The 20,354-nt window shown below is 44.4% G+C and overlaps 1 protein-coding gene across 2 annotated transcripts in view; it reads right to left on the reverse strand.

Moving 5' to 3' along the window:
• The window catches only part of SETD7 (SET domain containing 7, histone lysine methyltransferase), a 46,061-nt gene that overhangs the window by 14,390 nt on the left and 11,317 nt on the right, over positions 1-20,354 (reverse strand). The window contains exons 1-3 of one of the 2 annotated variants that reach the window (XM_070415203.1): positions 11,976-12,060; positions 7,030-7,231; positions 3,597-3,786 (exon numbers count right to left, since the gene is read on the reverse strand). In XM_070415203.1, coding sequence (XP_070271304.1) covers positions 3,597-3,786; positions 7,030-7,231; positions 11,976-12,001 — 418 coding nt within the window. In that variant the 5' untranslated portion in view covers positions 12,002-12,060. Of the gene's footprint in view, positions 1-3,596; positions 3,787-7,029; positions 7,232-11,975; positions 12,061-20,354 lie in introns of those variants that run through there. The other variant, XM_070415201.1, reaches the window with a different exon arrangement.

The raw sequence follows: 20,354 nt of genomic DNA on the forward strand, positions 1-20,354 counted from the left end.
ACTGTCTAACCAGGAAGCAGACCACTTGCATATTTCAAAGAAAGAGATGAATTCAGGGAAATGGTTACACAGAGGATGGAAGCGCTGAGAAGCCAGACAGCATTGTGGAGCCCAGAAACTGCCAAGAGCAGGAAGCCACAACCCTAAGGCAGAGGAACAAACACAGAGCTGGGGATCCTGGAGCTCTAGAGCTGGGGATCCTGGAGCTCTAGAGTTAGGGTAACCCAAGGAAGCTAGAACCCTGGGGACCTTCCTGGTAGAAGATGGAATCAGGAGGTAGGACCCTGCTGGAGACACTGCTGGGAAGAGAGGGCTTCCTCCTGCTCCCTTCCCTCTTGTGTCCCCAGCCAGTGACTCTCTGTGGCCAAACCCAGACAGAAGCAGGAGGCACAGGAGCCCGGGACATGCAGCCTGCAAGGCAGACCCTTGCAGGAAAAGCAGGGCAGGGGGAGGCGAGGCAGGCATCTGAGAGCACACTTCTGTGAGCATGCTGGCAACGGACCAGCACACACTTCATTAAAGGAAGTTAGTTTAAAAAAGGAAAAAAAACCCAACCACTTTTCTGTGGAATATGTGTTCCACTGTGCAAATATCCTCTTACAAATTTCCATTTCCTTTCCTTGGACTAACACTTTCATCACAAACAGACCAAGTGCAACCACATATAAAACACTGTGTTAGGGGCTGTGCCGATACAGGCAGGAGTAACATCTCTTCCTGCTTTCAAGGAGTTGGTGCCACCTTTTCCAACCCTTGCCATCCCTTTCTTCACTCCCTTAGACAGGTTGATGCTCCAGGCAGACAAAAGGCATCCTTTACTGCTCCTACTCTCCTCCATAGTTCACACTAGGGCCTTTGACTAAGCCAGTGGTCGGTAAACTGCGGCTCGCGAGCCACATGCGGCTCTTTGGCCCCTTGAGTGTGGCTCTTCCACAAAATACCACGTGCGGGCGTGCACATACAGTGTGATTGAAACTTCGTGGCCCATGCGCAGAAGTCGGTATTTTGTGAAAGAGCCACACTCAAGGGGCCAAAGAGCCGCATATGGCTCATGAGTCACAGTTTGCCGACCACTGGACTAAGCCACTCATTGGCTTGACAAACATTAATTCTAAGAGATGAGCCAAGACTTGAAGCTGGAGCAGGAACTAGCCAGGGACAGGGATTCCTATGTGCAGAGGAGAAGAGATGGAGAGAAGAAGTTCCAGCCAGAGGTATAATGAGGAAATCAGCAAGAACCCAGTGGAGACCCAGAAGCAGCCTGTGGTTACAGAAGCCTAAGGAGAAAAGGTATGGTGGTGAGGTCAGGGGGGAGGCAGACCAGAAGTGTTTCAGGTGAGAGATTTGCATTCCATTTTACTCTTCCTCTCCCAACTGCTGGGCCAGATGGCCACTAGACCCTGTAAGACAAGATCCAAGATCTATGGGTTAGCCCAGCCGTGGGCAAACTGCGGCCCGCGGGCCAGATCCGGCCTGTTTGAAATGAATAAAACTAAAAAAAAAAAAAGACCGTACCCTTTTATGTAATGATGTTTACTTTGAATTTATTTTTATTTTTTTATTTTTTTTTTAAAATATATTTTATTGATTTTTTGCAGAGAGGAAGGGAGAGAGATAGAGTCAGAAACATCGATGAGAGAGAAACATCGACCAGCTGCCTCCTGCACATCTCCCACTGGGGATGTGCCCGCAACCCAGGTACATGCCCTTGACCGGAATCGAACCTGGGACCCTTCAGTCCGCAGGCCGATGCTCTATCCACTGAGCCAAACCGGTTTCGGCTACTTTGAATTTATATTAGTTCACACAAACACTCCATCCATGCTTTTGTTCCGGCCCTCCGGTCCAGTTTAAGAACCCATTGTGGCCCTCGAGTCAAAAAGTTTGCCCACCCCTGGGTTAGCCAGTGGTTTAGTAAATGTAGCTGAATGAGGCAGTGGGAGAAACAAAGTGGAAGAACATCAGAGACCTGTGCAAAGCAGCCCTGGTTCCTGACCCTCCTGATACCCAAGCTGTTAACAGTCCTTTAAAGAGCTGAGGCCTGCCCTGACTGGTTTGACCCTAACCGGTTTGGCTCAGTGGAGAGAGCGTCGGCCTGTGGACTGAAGGGTCCCAGGTTCGATTCCAGTCAAGGGCATGTACCTTGGTTGCGGGCATATCCCCAGTAGCGGGTGTGCAGGAGGGAGCTGATCCATGCTTCTCTGTCATTGATGTTTCTAACTCTCTATCCCTCTCCCTTCCTCTCTGTAAAAAATCAATAAAATATATTAAAAAAAAAAAAAGAGCTGAGGCCTGCCAGACCTTGCCAGCAAACACTACTCTCCTCTTCCTCCTCCCCCCTTCTTTCCTTCCTTCTCCCCCTCCTCCTCCTTTTTTGCCTTAAGTTAGTTTGAAGAGGATGTTTGTTATTTGCAACCACGAGTTCTAAGAAAAACCATCATTCCCCTGAGAATGATCACTCTCGCTTCCCAAAATCTGTTTCTTACTAATACCAAGAAAAATGTAATAATAAGACCTTTCATTATGATATTTTATGGTAGGTGCCAAGATCTGTATTTTATAATGAAGAAACAGGTTCTGAAAAGATAAATGAGAATAACTTCCCCAAGAATATAATATAGTAAATGTTGGAGCTAAGACTTAAATTAGGTGACATTTCCCCGTTGTCATTATTTATTATTTTATAAAATTTTAAATTAAATTTACTGGGGTAATATTGGTTAATAACTTTATGCTAGTTTCAGGGCTACAACTCATCACCCAAAGTCTAGTCGCCTTCCATCACCATATATGTGACCCACTTCACCCTCTTTGCAAATAAAATGACTCTTAAGTTCAAGGATCTTGCCACTAAAAATGCTGCCACTTCTGAAGTTTTAAAATTTGCATCAACCATTGGGTGGGATCCTCTGGCCCAAGTCTCCTCATTTCTAAACATTAGGATGCTATCTCCTTTCAGAACATATGTGAAGAGCACAGATATTAGGATCTGAAGTTCAAAGATTACTGCTTCTCTTAAAAATGTTTTTGATTTTGGAACGATTTTAAATGTACAGAAAAGTTACAGAGATAGTACAGAGAGTTCCCAACGCCCTTCACTATTTCTCCTAATGTTAGTTTTTTAAAAAAATGTTACCCTGTACATTTGTCCAAATTAAAACCCAAACATAGCTACATTATTATTAACTAAAGTCCAGGCTTTATTCAGATTTGACCAGTTTTTTCACTAATGTCCTTTTTCTGTACCAAGATCCAACCCCTCCCATTGCATTCAGATGACATGCAACTTAAAATAAAAACAAAGATTAAAAAGTGATACATTTAAGACAACTCAAATTGGACCTCAATGCAAAATGCTAGAATTTCTATGTTTGACAACTTTCCTTTAGAGAGTCTGTTCAGATCATAAATACCTAATGATCATTGAGGCCTACTAATGCTCACATTTATTATCTTGTCTGCTTTTTTCTTTTTATAACTTAATGTGGGTTGGTAATACACCATTCGAGTGGATCAAAGAAACAAACTTCTCTCAAACACGCCCTCACCACCTGCTTTGGCAGTAGGGCAGCCCACCTGGGGCCCATTCAACTTACTTCCAGGCATCAGGTCAAAGTGTGGCCTGCCTTCCTCAGTGGACACCAGAGCAGCCAGTTTTCCTTCCAGCATCTCTCCGTCAATGAACTTCCCGTACAGTGCAGTCCTCTTATCCGGGTACACATAGGCTATCTTCTCTCCAGTCATTTCCCCGTCTTCATTTACTTCCCCTACCAGGCTGCCTCCATCCTGACGGGAGAAACCAAAATCCAGAAAAATTACATAGAGTATTGATCCATGTGACATGCGTCTCAAGAAACTTCTCTTGTGCACCCCCTTGGTGAATAGCACGAATATGGACCCTAGCGGCTTAAGGACTCAGAGCTCTTCACATGAGTGAGAAACAGGTCCAGCCCCAGAGAACAAACGGCACAAAGCCCGAGTTAGAGCGGCAGAGGCTGAGTCACCTTGGTGGTCCGGACAAGTTACAGAGACTCCATCTTGGTCTGTTATCTAAGAACCAAATATGCCGTTTGTAATATTAGTTACAAGCAATGAAAGGACATAGAACTAAGTGCTACTTGGGGTCATTATTGAATGCGGTGAGTCTTAACTACTATCCATACAATCTCACTTCTCAATGTTGAGTTTTGGATTTCTGGTCAATTAAGAAAATCTTTAGTTCAAATGTATGTAAGAATTAATTTAGTGTACACGAGTAAAGAGCTGGCTGTGTTTTCTAAGATATAAATAAAGGGACCTCTGGATAACTTGGAGTTAGAAGAGTGAAAAAAGATCAACAAAACTGCACTTGCTTCCCCATCACTCTTTCCCCCATTCTTCTCTACTTACTGCTCCCAGGGGCCTCCTTCCCAGAGAGCAGCCGGCTGTGTGTCCTCTTTAACTGCCATTTACTCCCTGCTTAAGGGTCATTAAATGCTTTAGGGCAGAGGCTGTCAGAATTCTACATCCTGGTAAGTGCCAGGGACACAGTAGGGGATCCATAAATACTTTTAGAATTGAACTGGGATACCCCAAAAATCTAAAAAATAATCTAAAGGTGTAGGAGATTTTCATTTTCTTTCTTTTTTCCTTTTTTTATTTTTTTTGTGCCACTCAGAAGGTCCTGATGGGGTGACTTTGAAAATCGAAGACCTTGGTGGGTCTGATATAACATCAGTAATGCCAGACATTGGTTATTTCCCCAACTGGGAGGTTCTAGGATCAGCCACCCACAGTCAGTGATGTAGGGTGACTTCTGCGTGACCCCCATGCTGCCCTTACCGAGAGCCAGAGGGAGGAAGTAATGCCAGGGACATGGTGTATCGTTCCCTGAAGCCTAATTGCTCTTTGGAGAAAAAAGGTTATGAATTTAAAAAACGAACCCTAGCACTTCCATAAAGAATAGTACTTGGAAGAGTTTTTCCCGGGTAGATGGTGCATTTGGGATATAGTATTGCTCTTTCTCCTCCCCGAGTCACTTCTTAACAACCCAGCATAAGGAGAATGATATTTTTTGCAAAATCTGTCTTCAGGCTTTTGGTGATGACTGAGCTGACGGGTGTTAGGGTGTTCGTGCTTCGTACAGGCCGAAATGAATAAAAGCCAACATTGCTATTTATTCTGTCTTGCTAGGATCTCACCATTTTTTCTTTTAAATGTTTTAAGCGTCTGGTCTTGGAGGCAAGTGAATTGTTTCCTGGATTGATAATGCAGAGATTTTTATTTCCTAAAGGGGTTATGAATTTTTAATTAAAAACTCTGCATCACTGTTCCAAGGTAAAATTTTGAAAGAAACTGTCCTTAGAGTGAGCTTATAAATACTGCAGGGAGAATCATTATGTTTTCCTCCCCTTGCTCCTGCGTGGACTGTGTCACCGGAACTTTCTCCTCTGCTGTGTCAGGGAGTGTTGCTCAATGGCTCCTCCTCTCTGACACCCTTTGACACCCATATCACTGTTGGGTAAGGGGTTAACAGCATCGAGCCCCCTTCCCCTTGGGGAAGCGCCCCAGGCAGGCCCTGCTCCCCCCAGGGAAACCTATAGCTTCCTAGCTGCTCTGTCTGCGGCTGATCCATGTGCTCACTTCAGAGGGGAAGGCAGAAGCCCACACCACACCTCCAATCCCACGCTACCACAATAAAGCCCACATCCTTGCCGCTTACGCCTGTTTCTTAGAGGCCTGGGGTGGGATTAGCGCCCTCCACTGCCAACTGACACCAGAGAGAAAGCAAGTGTTGTCAACCAAGTTCGTTTGCAAGCTTGTCACTCCCCAGGGCTTCCCTCCGAAGGCAGAGTCTTCTCTTGGCATTTAACTCGAGGGGATAGGGCTAAAATGTAGCTGCACATTTAGGTTTCCAAATGCAACTGCATGGAGTAAGGTAGACCTGTTCACTTAGTGCAACTTCGATGTCCCCTGGGACTTAACTGATCACAGTCACGAGTGAAATGACAGGTAGCGGGGAATCTGCGAATCCATAGTTTGCTCTTCCCTGCACCCATCCGCATGCAGGGCGGTCCACTTTCCCTGGCCTCAAAAATCCTTGTCACATCGGCAGCAAGACACCCACTCTGCCTCCTCCCGAAGCAGGACAATGTTAGTCTCTCTACGGGACAAGCGCCTCCACCACGTCCCTCTTCCTGCCGCTTTAGGCAGGAACTAAAGGACTTATGATGTGTTGCAGGTCCTATCAAGAGTGTGTGTAAAGGCTTCAGTAATTATAAAAACAATATTTTACATGTTTTTTCCTTATGCCTCATTTCTATAACTTAACTTACATTTTAAGAACAATCATGTGTAAGTAGATTTAGGCAGGACTACTTTTCTTCTTATACATGTAACAGACAACGTTTATGAATACTTTTTAATCATAAGAAGATAGAGTTCAGAGTAAGAAAAAAAATGTATTTTGACTGAAGCTCTGGACAAAATAAAACATTAGATGAAATATTTTCTAAGGTCTATTTTCTGAACAATTTTCTGGAAACTCACCAACAACAGATGGGGTATTTGAAATGCAAACAACAGATAAGAGTATTAATTCCCAACCGGAGATTTTGCCACATCTTTTTGCTTTAGTAAACTCCAAAAAGATGAGAAATTGCTGGATTAGTTCTGACATTTGAGCAATGGAATAAAATTAAATGCAACAGCGGAATATTCCATTATCTCTTTCTATACTGTATCAAAGACTTTAAGAAATAATATATTTTCATCTTTATTAATATAGTACAACCAATTTGTCTCAACTTGCTTTAATCATGATTAATCACTCTTTTCCAAAACAATGCTGAAAAGGAATTCCTAGTAGACGGAAGGGCCAACAACCTTAGTCAGAAGGGAATAACAGTGAGAGGACGCAGCTCCCACACTCTTGGCTTCACTCTCGAGTTTCACAGCTTCACATTTTCTTATGTAGAGAATACATTTGACTCTTTATTGTGAAGAGTAAAAGCTTTGTCTTAAAGCAAAATGAGCAGTCACAGGGCTTACTGGGAAGTATATCCAGCACAGTCCATGCCGAATGTTATCCTTGTACTGTCCCTTGAAGATCAGTCTCCCGTCTGTGTCGTACTCCTGGGCCAGACCATTGAGCTCTCCGTCCACATAGGTGCCCTGGAGCACTCCTCCGTCCTCATAGGTGTAAACTCCCTGGCCTTGCAGGGCGTCATCCACGTAATACCCCTCCAGGGTGCTGTGAGAGAAGGGAAAACAAAAGGGATCATCAGGCCGTGACTCAACTCTCCAAAAAGAAAGGATCACATCTGAGAACCACGGGCCTGTACTCAGCTTGTCTTCCTGAAGGCTGCTGGACTGCTAGGGAAAAGACTGCGAAGGATTTGCAACAGGGAGGGAGACTTCATTCCCAGTCTCCGGGTTCCCATCACTCCTTTCTCTGCTGGAGGAAATGGACAAGAAAGAAGCCACAGGTAGAGACTGAGAACAAGCCTCGTCTGAGTATGTTTCCAAGACAGGATGCCGACCATTGCCTGGCCATAGAGATTCTGGCCCACGTATAAGCCACTCAGGCCTCACTTCCCTCAAGAGTGGTAGACTTGCCCTAACCGGTTTGGCTCAGTGGATGGAGCATCGGCCTGCGGACTGAGGGGTCCCAGGTCCGATTCCGGTCAGGGCACATCCCCAGTGGGGGGTGTGCAGGAGGCGTCTGCTCGATGTTTCTCTCTCATCGATGTTTCTAGCACTCTATCCCTCTCCCTTCCTCTCTGTAAAAATCAATAAATATATTAAAAATAAATAAATAAAAACAATAATAAAAAAAAGAGTGGTAGACTCAAGGGTCTTTCAGTTGGCTTGTATATAGTGGTCTCTAATATTACAATGTGGTTTAGAATGTGTTAATGTCTACATGTTTGTTTTAAATTATTAATGTATTATTTGTCAGCGACTGCCATATTTGGTATCCAATCAAAAGAATCCCCTTCCATCTCTTTGGAAGATATACAGAAATGTATTTGTGCATGCGTGCATGTGTGTATGTTCATGATCATGGAACATGGGGGCAAGTAAGGAAAACTGCAGGCTAAACCTTGCCAACATCATTAGCAGCCTGGTAATGTTTGAGACCCATAGTCCTAGACTAGAAGAATGCTCAGAAGGGTGCTCAGGATGATTTTGTAAGTGCCTCTCTATTTCTCTCTTCTCATAAAACACTTTCAGAATTTCAATAGCATGTTCTCAGTGCTAGCCTCCCAGTGTGCAATGAAACTAACTTTACCAAAGGATCCCTTTCTGAACTGAACTTTGGAATAAGGGGGAAGACCAAATCATTTTTTGAATTTAACATGTAAGATGTTTAGCAACAAAGACAGTTTGATTATTTTAACACGTGTCAGCATTCATTCATGAATGCAACTAACAACCATTTATAGGGTGCTTTCTAAGTAGCAAGCATTGTGTGAGGTTCTAGAATCTAGAGAGCCCAATGGACTGTGTATCCGTGATAGGTGGGATGCAAGGGGCCGTGGGGACTGAGGCAGCTGCACCTGACTGTGCCTGGTAAAGTCTTGTCTTGCTTTAATAGATGACAGAATGATCTATAATTATTAAATGAAAAGTACAGTCCAAATAACGATAGCCTCTGACTACATTGTAATTACACTGCTTGTAGTCTCCCAAGGAGATAAATAGTTCTCTTTCAGGTTTGTTTGTACTATGAATGACAAATGGGTGCACTTTAGCAGAACCCTTGCATAAGCCATCAAAAATTCTAAATCAGCAAAGTTGGAATTAATGAGATTTGACTGTCATTAGACTCCCCACAATTTAAAAAAAACACACAACCTTGGTGAAGGATAACTAATAAGCTGACATAATGATGTAATAAATATTGCAGAAAACTATTTCATTCTTGATCTTCATTTTAGATTTGCTGGAGTAAATATAGGATGCTCAGTTATGTTTGAATTTTAGATAAACAACAAATACATTTCTAGTAAACATACATCCCAAATATTGAATGGGACATGGTGACACTAAAATACGTTGTTTATCTGAAACTAATGGCCCGGTGCACAAAATTCATGCACATTAAAAGGGAATTAATTAGAGGAAATATTTTAATATTGCTATTTGCCCTTTCTCTATAATAGAAGTGTCAGAGATGAAAGAAAATTAGTAAAATGTATATGAAAATCTTCCTCTTGCCAGAGTCTGGGGCACTCTGTGGGATCCAGAGTCAAGTCCCTGCCCACCCGCGTGCACCTTGAAATTGCGTGAGACCCAGACCAGGCTGGCCCCACCCCCATTGGGCTAGATCCAGACCCAGCTGGCTCCCCCCCTTCAAGCCCCACCAGGCGGGGGGTGCGGCCTGAGGTCCCTTGTCAAGCCCCGCTGGGCCAGGGATGTGGCCTCAGGTCACCTGGCCCAGCGCTGGGGCAGGAGGTGTGGCCTGAGGTCCCCTAGCCTGACACTGGAGCGGGGGATGTGGCCTCAGATCCTCCGGTCCAGTGCCAGGGCGGGGGGGTGCGCCTTGAGGTTCCCTGTCAAGTTCTGTGAGTGGGGGGGCATGGCCCGAGGTCCCCCAGCCTGGCACTAGGGCAGGGGGCGCAGCCTGAGATCCCTTGTCAAGCCCCACCAGGCAGGGGTTGCAGCCTCAGGTCGGTGCTGATTGCTTGTTAAGGCTTGTTACGGGAACTCAGCCTCCGCTGTGGGTGCAGCCATCTTGAATGTTACAGTGTGATGGTCAATTTGCATATTCCCTCTTTATTAGATAAGATGCCGCTTTCACTGGGTACCCTGGGTTGTGTTTTTTTTTTTTTTATCTTGAGAGGTTTCTTTATTTTTTTCCCAACAAAACAAAATAACATATAAGTTTATTTTTCTTACAAATAAAATAACATGTTTTTCTTAAAACAAAAAACAAGAACACCATATTTTAACTAGGTAACACCTATTTTGTCAGAATGTAATTTGCTGCTAACCTACCTTACTTAAAAAAAAAAAATCTTCATTGTTTAAAGTATTACATATATTCCCCCTTCCCCCCCATTGACCCCTTCTAGCCCGTCCCCATCACCTAATTTTTTTAATAAGAGGAATATTCATCAATAAGCATTAATTCAGCAAGTACAGAGACTTTAAGGAATGGCATCTCACCCGGCCGGTGTGGCTCAGGGGTTGAGCATCGATCTATGAACCAAGAGGTCATGGTTCAATTCCCCGATCAGGGCACATGCCCAGGTTGGGGGCCCAACCCCCAATGTGGGGCACACAGGAGGCAGCCAAACAATGAATGACTCTCTCCCATCATCAATGCCTCTCTCCTTCCCTCCCCCTCTCTCCCCTCCTCTCTGAAATCAACAAATATATATATAAAAGAATGGCATCTCTTCCTAGTGAGTCAAATCTTAGAAATGCAGAAGACTCTCTAAACAAACATGGTCTTAGGTATGGAAACACAGAGATTGATAGGCTGCCTTCTTTCTCTTTATGTCATCAAGACTGATAAAGGAAAGACCTGGTCAACAGCACTAAGTACAAATGATGACTTAATAAGGTAATGATTCATTCATGAATAAATATTAATAAACACATACTAATAAACTGGGCTAATTGTTTTTTTTAAAATATATTTTATTGATTTTTTACAGAGAGGAAGGGAGAGAGATAGAGAGTTAGAAACATCAATGAGAGAGAAACATCGATCAGCTGCCTCCTGCACATCTCCTACTGGGGATGTGCCCGCAACCCAGGTACATGCCCTTGACCGGAATCGAACCCGAGACCTTTCAGTCCACAGGCCGACGCTCTATCCACTGAGCCAAACCGGTTTTGGCTGGGCTAATTGTTATTGAAATATTTTACATTCTTTTTCATTTGTGAGAAAAGCAATTCTGTAAATGTTTTTAAGTCCTCCAATTACTACATTTGGCTAAAAACATTCTCAATACTATATTTTCTAACTTACAAATATTCTAAAACCAGATAGAAAATTTGGGGGAGCCAATATGCCTAAATCAAAGATAAAAGCACATAGTGCCTCAACTTTTTGACCTCAAGTCACCAGAATAAGATGGACTCCTCTGAACTGTATGTTCAACTTGGCAAATGGAGTCACTGCAGTTAGCTACAAAGCAAAACCAGCAGAGGGGGTATGTAGGCAGCTGTTAATGGGCCACCAGTGGTTTGTCCCACAGTCTCCAAGAATCTGAGAGCCCAATAGTGGACTAGACCCTGACAGTTACTAGGCCAGCAGAGTAGTGATTACAGAGGTTGACAGATAAAAAATTCCAACAAGTTTTATTTATGATAACTATACTGGCAACTTACTGACTATATATATTTTAAATTTAAATGTTTGGTTACGGGAAAGTTATAATATATGTAAAAAATAGAACACTATAATGAATCCCACGTACCATCACTGAGTTTCAATAATTAGCCAATCATGTTTCATCTATACCTTCTACCCACTTACTAGCACCCATGTTATTCTGAAACGAGTTCTAGATCATTTCACCTATAAATATCTCAATACTAGTGGCCCGGTGCACACTGGAAGGAAATTAATTAGAAGAAATATTTTAATATTGCTATTCACCCTTTCTCTACAATAGAAGTGTCAGAGATGAAAGAAAATCGGTAAACTGTGCATGAAAAGAATATATAAATTCATTAACAAATAAACAATAACAACATGACACAACAACAGACATATGAAAACAACGAAAAGATGATGTAAAAAACAGCCGATAAAAACAATGACTGATAAGCTGATTAACCTCATTCTAATATCTCCCTGTACACCACATTAAGAGTAAAAACACGTTCAGAGTGCTTGACTAATTTCCCCGGTGACAGAGTATTTACAACTTCAACGTCACACCCTCTTCGAACTGGAGAGAAAGCAACAAATAACTCCATCTCCTGGGAGAAGTTTAGGGACAGGCAAAATGGACACGTGACGCCACATGTGCTACCTTCCACCACAACCGTGTTCCATCATAATTGCATCCTCGTTGACCTAGTTTCCGCTATGGAGGCAGTTCCTGCCGGCGCCGGGAGTGCTCGGCGCTGACCGGCTGCTGTCAGCCTCAGCGGCACGCTGTGCCAATCGTTCCTCACGTGCCAATCGTTCTTCATACGCCTGCTGTCGGCGACACCGGATTCTTTCGCGTTCTGCCAGTCGCTGTGCTTCAGACATATTCCGTCGATACCGCCGGCTTCTTTCGGCGGCCGCGGCACGCTGTGCCAGTCGCTGTTCTTCAGACATATTCTGCCGACGCTGCCGTCTTCTTTCACGGTCTGCCAGGCGTCGCGCTTCAGACATGTTCTGTCGATACCGCCGGCTTCTTTCGGCGGCTGAGGCACGCTGTACCAGTAGCCGTTTGGCCGAGGGACGGGGCACCAGTAGCTGTTTATACACCGTCTGCTGACACGGCTTCCTCTCGGCGTTGTCATCGGCAGCAGGTCTGACGAGAGGCCTCTTCGAACCGTCGCTGCTCTGTGCCCCGCTGCTGCCAACGGTGGTGGCTATAGAGAGGTACCCAACAAAGGAGGCATAGAGAGCGAAGGTCACTGGAGCTGGGACTGGCTGCTGGCTCACAGACACTGTGGTCGTTGTATCCACTGAATTACAATCTTCAACTACGGAATCCTCAATGACATCACTGGTTTTCTGCCATGGCTCCAGCTCCCCCTCCTCACATTCCATAAACAGGTCCGTGTCCGCCATGTTTCCGGGGTCCGCCATGCTTCCGGTGCCGCCTTCCAGGTAGTCTGACCTGGAGAAGGCGCCAGAGAAGGCGCCGTCGCCTTAAAGGGACCTTATGCTTAAACGGTAAACACCCTGGAAGTCTGACTCTTCAGCACGGCCCAGTAGGGACTGTCAAACAGCAATGAGGTACTGTCGGTGTGAACCTGATAATAGCCAAATAGTCCTCTTCATTTACTTCCTCAACCTCCACGCACCTTTCCGCTACCACTTCCGGTTCAGCCACAGTCCTGGGCTTCTCTGGGTCCCGGATGTTCGGAATCAAATCCTAAACCTCCAGCGCTTTCTCTTCCCTGACCCGGGGCTGCCGGGCAGTTCCCGGTTCAAAGCCGCCCGAGAGCCGCAGGGCCCTGCTCAGCGTCCCGGAGAGCAGCCCTGACCCCCCGACCGCCGCTGCATCCTCACGCTCCTCATCCCTGGCGACTGTCCCACCCGAGCCGCCGTCCTTCAGCGGGCCGCCGCCGTTTTTCTTCATTCAGCGAGCCGCCGCCGCGGCTTTGCATTCAGGAGCCGCCGCCATCTTTCAGCGGGCCGCCGCCGCCTTGCATTCAGGAGCCGCCGTTGTCTTTTCGTGAGCCGCTGCCTTTCAGCGAGCCGCCATCTTTCTGCGGGCCGCTGCCGTTTTTCCGTGAGCCGCCGTCTTTCAGCCGCCGCTGCCGCCGCCTTTCAGTCTTTCATTCAGCGAGCCGCCGCGCCGCCGCCGCTTTCCCGGGAGCCGCCATCTTTCAGCCGCCGCCGCCGCCGCCGCCGCCTTTCATTCAGCGAGCCGCCGCCTTTCAGCGGCGCGGGAACCCTGGATTTTTATGGCTAAACCTGGCAACCAGATTGACCGGATTCTTAACAGGGCTCAAAACTGAATTGAATGTCGGGTAGAATTAGCCCCTGATGAACTAGTCTGCCAGTATTTCCCAGGTATCTGATCAAATCTACAAGGCCTGGGTCTTAGGGCTCAGTTAAACAGGAACGTGGGTGTAGACACTCCTCCCTAATCATACTCAGTCGCTTGTCCCTTGCAATGAGGCCCGTCCTCATATTCGTGTCAGAAGACCAAGAATAAACGGCGATTTCCTCTCAGCCCAACTGACATAAGGTGCCCACATGCAAATTCTCGAGGCACTGGCGGGCGAGCAGGACTTCCAGCACCTGCCCGAGGAGACAGCTTCACTTCCTTGGCAAATATTGACGGTGGCTGGGACGGCATCTGAGGACAGAAGGGGCACGTTTCCACACCGGGCCCTGCAGAGCACTAACAGTGACACGGCTTTGAAAGCCTCCGTCTTGCAGGAAATAAACGCTGCTCAGCCGGGTGCTGAAGGCGCTAACCTTTCTTTCCAATTCTTTCCTCCTCCAGAGGCGGTTGGCAAGCCATGGCCTGCCGCCTGTTTTTGTAAATACAGTCCTTCTGGAGCAGAGCCATGCACATTCCTTCCCAGATCCTCTGTGGCTGCTTTCGTGTTGCGACAGAGGCTGTCGGCGGCCTGAGAAGCCTGAGGTATTGACGGTCGCGCCCCCACACAGGACACGTTTGCTGACGCCTGCTCTCGAACCCTTGCTCACTCCAGTTTATGTACTGGGTCCCGTGCACGTCTAGGCATCTTAGCTCCCGTGCTTTCCTTGTTTCTTCCCGTAAAACGTATGTGACCAAACTTTTAAAATCCCCGAGGACACAGTCAGAAGAAAATGTGTGGTAACATTCCCTTTTACCTAGACGGACACATTTGCATTCTAGTCAAATATTACTGCATTCATTTAAAAATTCTCTTTACTATCTGAATACACAAAAGTGGTTTTAGAACACTTAACAGTGTTGGCCTTCCCTTTATACAGGGTGCCCCCAAAAATGTATTCACACTTTAATAACTGATTTCTATTACACTTTGAAATTAAATGTATTTTAATAACTACTGCCTTTATAATTAAAGTGTGCATACGTTTTTGGGACACCCTGTAGTTTTGGGGTCTAAATGGTTTTTCTACCACATGAGGTATTACCTCTGTTCTCTTCCCCCAGTGAGTTTCCTTCCTTTCCCAGGCAGTATAGCCATAAGAGAACCAAGAGAACTACATCTAACAATATGATTAAATTGAATCATAATTCCACTTTAAATTCCCAGCTATAACCAAATTAAACTGTGATTCTTCTTAAAAACATTGTTTTAGGAATTATTTTACATGCCAGTATATATGACCTCTTAAAAAACTAAAATGGAACTCCCATTTGACCCAGTGATCCCACTTCTAGGAATATATCCCAAGAAACTAGAAACAGCAATCAGAAAGGATATATGCACCCCTATGTTAATAGCAGCACAATTCACCATAGCTAAGATTTGGAAACAGCCTAAGTGCCCATCAGTAGATGAATGGATTAGAAAACTGTGGTACATCTACACAATGGAATACTATACTATGCTGCTATAAAAAAGAAGGAATTCTTACCATTTGCAACAGCGTGGATGGAACTGGAGAGCATTATGCTAAGCGAAATAAGCCAGTCAGTGAAAGATAAATACCACATGATCTCACTTATTTATGGAATATAATGAACAACATAAACTGATGAACAAAAACAGATCTAGAAACACAGAAACATCAATCAGGTGCTCAAATCTCAGAGGGAAGGTAGGGGAGAGTGTGGGTAAGGGGGAGAGATCAACCAAAGGACTTGTATGCATGCATATAAGCCTAACCAATGGACACAGGCAACAGGGGGGTGAGGGCATGAGTGGGGGGGGGGAGGCAAAGGGGGGATAAGGATACATATGTAATACCTTAATCAATAAAGAAAAATTAAAAAAAATCTACATCTAACAAAAAATACTTAAAACTAAGTAAAGAAGAAGAATGCCAACAACAAACCCACAAACCCTAACCATCTGCAGGGACCCCTTTGACCAGAAGTCCCAGCCTCCTTCAGGGTGTGAGCAGCAGCTGAATGGAGCACCACCATGCTCCCATCATGTATTGTGCTGATTGTCTTCATAGGAAGAGCTATGAGTCTGTAGGATCTGATTCTTAAAAAGGCTCAAGATGACAGTGAAATATTCAAGAGACGATTCAGTTTTGCTCTCGAAAAACAAATCATAAGAAAACTCTGCTAGTCATTGCTACCAACTAATAATAATAGTAACAACAATAATGATAAAAGATAAGAATGCCTTGAGGGCATTATGCTAAGTGAGACAAGTCAGACAAAGAAAGACAAGCACTGTATGTCCTCACAGGTGGAACCTAAAAAAGCCCCACTCATAGAAACAGAGAATGGAATGGTGGTTGCCAGGGGCTGTGGGGTGGGGGAATTGGGGAGCTGTTGGTAAGGGTTACAAACTTCCAGCTCTAAGATGAGTGAGTTCTGGGGATCTAATGTACAGCATGGTGATTATAAATCACAATCCTGTGTCAAATACTTGAAACTTGTTAAGAGAGTAGGTCTCAAATGTTATCACCACACACATAAAAATGGTAATTATGTGAAGGGATGGAGGTGAAAACTAACCCTGTTGTAATCATCTATCTATATAAAGCCCTAATATGCAAATCAACCAAATGGCAGAATGACCTGCAGAATGACTGGTAGGTGGGGGGTGGGGCCGGCAAGTGGGCAGTGCCAGGCCACCAGCCAAGGCCAGCGGGCCCCCCCGCCCCCAATTGCCCTGATCACCGGCCAGGCCTAGAGACCCTATCCTATATATTGTGAATAGTCTCTTAGATTTAAAAATTAAAACCTGGCAAGGCTACTCAACAGTGAAAAAACAGGATGATGCAGCGATGACATGCATGGACTCTGGCTTACACATTTTGTGGTCAGCCCTGATTCTGACACATAACTGTGTGACAAAGCCAATTACTTCTCTCTGCTTCAGTTTTTCCACCCATAAAATGGGGAAAATGGTACTACTGCCTTAGAAGGATCATGTTATGTACTACTTTATATAATCAAGGCAAAAAAAATGTAGCTGCTCATACAACAGCAAGATGCCTTTCACCTGTATGAAAAGTATGGTTACTGGTGCATGCAGCATCCTGGATTGCAAGAGGGATGTCTGACTGCCAGTTTAGACCTGTAAACCAGCAGTCGGACATCCCCCGAGGGGTCTTGGATTGCGAGAGGGTGCAGGCCAGGCTGAAGGACCCCACCCTCCTGTGCATGAATTTTGTGCACCGGGCTTCTAGTTTCTCAATATATGGGTGTATCAAATCATCACACTGTACACCTTAAACTTACATGTGTTGTGTCCATTATATCACCACAAAGCTGGGAACATGCAGATACACAGTAACAGAAAAAAGAAATCCATGCTTTCCGGTGAGCGCCTACCAGGTGTCCTTCCATCTACAAGGTCCTGACAGGTTTTCTCTCCAGTCTTCACAACAGCTCAGAGCAGTAGGTGTCACTATCCCCATTTTATCAACCAGGAAGAGGCCAGCTCGCTAGAACAGGGCTCCTCTGAGCTGTTCCTCAGGGAAACCTCCCATCAAACTGCCAGGCTCCTACCATGTTGTTCCTGCCCCTGCAGGAATGTCACTGACTTCATCCCAGGATCCTTTGAAAAATTATAGCTGATGAGCGAGCTCCACTAAAGTTGAAGCATGGAAGAGAGGCCGTCAGGATCAGAGGAATGTCCCTGCTCTAGTTAGAGGTTGGTACTGATGTAATGAGAAGGGGATGGCTCTGCACCAGAGCTCACCTTGGATTGACTCTCAGCTCCAACCCTTCCTAATGGGGACCTTGGGCAAGTTAGCTAACCACTACATGCCTTAGGCTCTTCATATATGAAATCGGATTATAAAACCGATTTCACAGATTGTTAGGAAGGCAAGTGAGTGAGTGACAGATATTCAACGTTGTCCATCTCTTCCACTCCCTTTCTTCTCGTGTATCACAAAAATGTTTGCCTTCATCAGACTGTTTATTAGGATACAGATGAATGTATTTGTTGAGTCTGGTGCCAACAAAAGCTGGATGACTGTCAGGAATGAAGAAGGACTTTTTCTGTCTTGTGTGGGAGGCTGGAGTACATGACTTCAGAAGTCCACTCCCACTCCAGTTTCTCTGAAATGTGACCAAGCACGTTCTCAAAAGCATGGACCTGTCCCTGGAACCCATCAGCCTTTCTCAGTGGCTTATCGGGTGGGCAGCCTCACTCAGGTTAGCTGGCCAATGATAAACTACAAGGAGCCCTCTTAGCCGGACACATTAATGCAGCAAATCAACTTCAGAACAGGATGGGCACAGGACAGTGACGTCAGGAACAAGAAATAATACTTGGAAATCTAATTGGCAGGGAAGGAGAAGCAACAATAACATAGCAATAATAAGATGGAATGAATTAACTCATCTCCGGCTCACAATCAGGCTAAAAAACACACAACTCCCTAATATTACACAAGCCAAAGCCTAGCTGTGTGGGAATACCCCTTCCTTGTTTCCATCCTAGGGTTTTGAGACGTCCTGCTAAATTGCCTTTGCGTCCATAATCTTGGCTAAAATGAGGACAATGATGAGAAAAATAAATCCATTGTAATAAGCATCCAGAACTGAGGATTAGTATGAAAATTATAGATTTGTGTATTTGCTTAGTAAACAATTTCATAACATCCCACTGTGGTCCAGCAAATCCCTCCAGAGCCCCCGACAAAGCCCAAGCCCCTTCCTCCTCACTGCGTAGACAGCTTTATCTAGAACCCGAGCAGATGTTAAGAGGTCCCAGGAACTAGTCTTAGCACAATTTTCTTATTTCCTTTAAAAAGAGGGAAAAAGGGGAAATAATAGCTGCTTGAAAAGACAATTTTCAAATTCATTCCTCATTTGTGGGATAAACTATCTGGCAAAGGACGAGTGTGGTCTGACTTCATAAACCTGTTGTAATAACAGCTCTTCTGGTCTCATTTTGTCACATAAGAAAGAAAAGACTAACTGTTGATTAAGATCTCAAAACTACCTTGGCCCTCATGGCTCAGGGGTTGAACGTCAACCTATGAACCAGGAGGTCATGGTTCGATTCCCGGTCAGGTCACATGCCCGAGTTTCGGGTACCATCCCCAGTGGGGGGCATGCAGGAGGCAACCAATCTATGATTCTCTCTCATCATGGATGCTTCTCTCTCTCTCTCCCCCTTCATCTCTGAAATCAATAAAAATATGTTAAAAAAGACTTCATCCTTTAAAAAAAAAAATCTCAAAACTAGCAAATAGTCTAAAGCTGAGACAGTAGTAAAAAGGTAAACAATGTACATTTTGCCTAAACTCAATTTAGAGATTTAAAAATAGCTGTTTCCTTATTTGACCTTGACTACAAGGTAAAGATGCTTGAATACAAAATAATTAAGATGTTTAAAATTTCTGCCAACAGTGGTGACTTTTGTGACATGGGCTGAAAGTAAAAAAAAAAAAGAGGAGCATATTCACTTTTTATATTCCTGTATTTCTTGAAGTTTTTTATTCTACCAAACATCTGTCACATATGCAATTAAAAAAATTAAAATCTGCTTTTATCTAGGAACTTGGTTAAAAAATTTAACAGGGCCATTTTTCTGGTGATCTGAATATTTAAAATCCTTATTTAGGTTTATCATAACCTGTGTTAAGGGAAAAACTGATTCTGGAATGTTCTTGATAGAAATTCACATTTGTTTGAAACCTTCTCATAAATCACACACCCAGTTAATGGCACAGATTATGGTGATGGTTTCATAGACATATGTTTAACTCCAAACTCACCAAGTTGTAGACATTAAATACACACAGTTTTCTGCATGTGAATCATACCTCAATAAGTTGGTTTTAAAAAAAAATCACACACCTGAGTTCAGGTTTTATATAACATCAGAAGGTCTCCATCTAAATCTGTCTCTACACTTTGTGATTTAAAAAAAAACCACCAAAAACACCCTTTGACAGGAACATTAGCCAGCACTACAAGTTAGAACAACTTTTAAAAACTCTAATTTGTTTCCTCACCTGTTATTTCAAAACTTTGATTTCATCCTTTGTGAGGGAATTTTCCCAGCCACAGCCTCCTAACTGGCAGAAAGGTGTAGGATTCCCACCTTATTTTACCTAACTCATCAGACCCTAAAAGTTAGGAGTGGCAATAGGGAGAAAAATTAATAGAGAATGTAAAGTAAGGTGCTGCTTCATGCAGAAACAACTGACTTCCCCATGACCCAATCCTGCACTCTGCTTAGAAAGACCCAGGCATAAGGCTCTCACCACCTTTTACAGCGAATCCCTTTAGCAGGTGTCTCACAACAGGATCAGTATTGGGTTTAAGAAAAAGGTAACGAGAACCTGTCACCACACTGTTTCATCACATGTCATACAAACAGTGATACTGACCTCCTCCCCTCAAGGCATCAGTCCCCATCTGTCTGAGGAAAACTAACAAAGGTAAGCTCTCAAGGTCCTCACTAACACCATCATCCCTTGAGTCTGCTATCTGAGCGAAGTGTCTACCGGGGTTTGAGTGGTTGGTATGAAAACCAGTAAGTTGGTGCCTCAAAAAAAAAAATTCAATGAATTTATTGCTGTATCACCCACAGTTGTTGGCCCAGTGCTTCAGCTCTGTCATGTCATAACATACATG

This window comes from Myotis yumanensis, unplaced genomic scaffold (assembly GCF_028538775.1).
Source record: "Myotis yumanensis isolate MYYU_CA2020_CCGP unplaced genomic scaffold, mMyoYum1.0.hap1 SCAF_5, whole genome shotgun sequence".
Taxonomy (NCBI): domain Eukaryota; kingdom Metazoa; phylum Chordata; class Mammalia; order Chiroptera; family Vespertilionidae; genus Myotis; species Myotis yumanensis.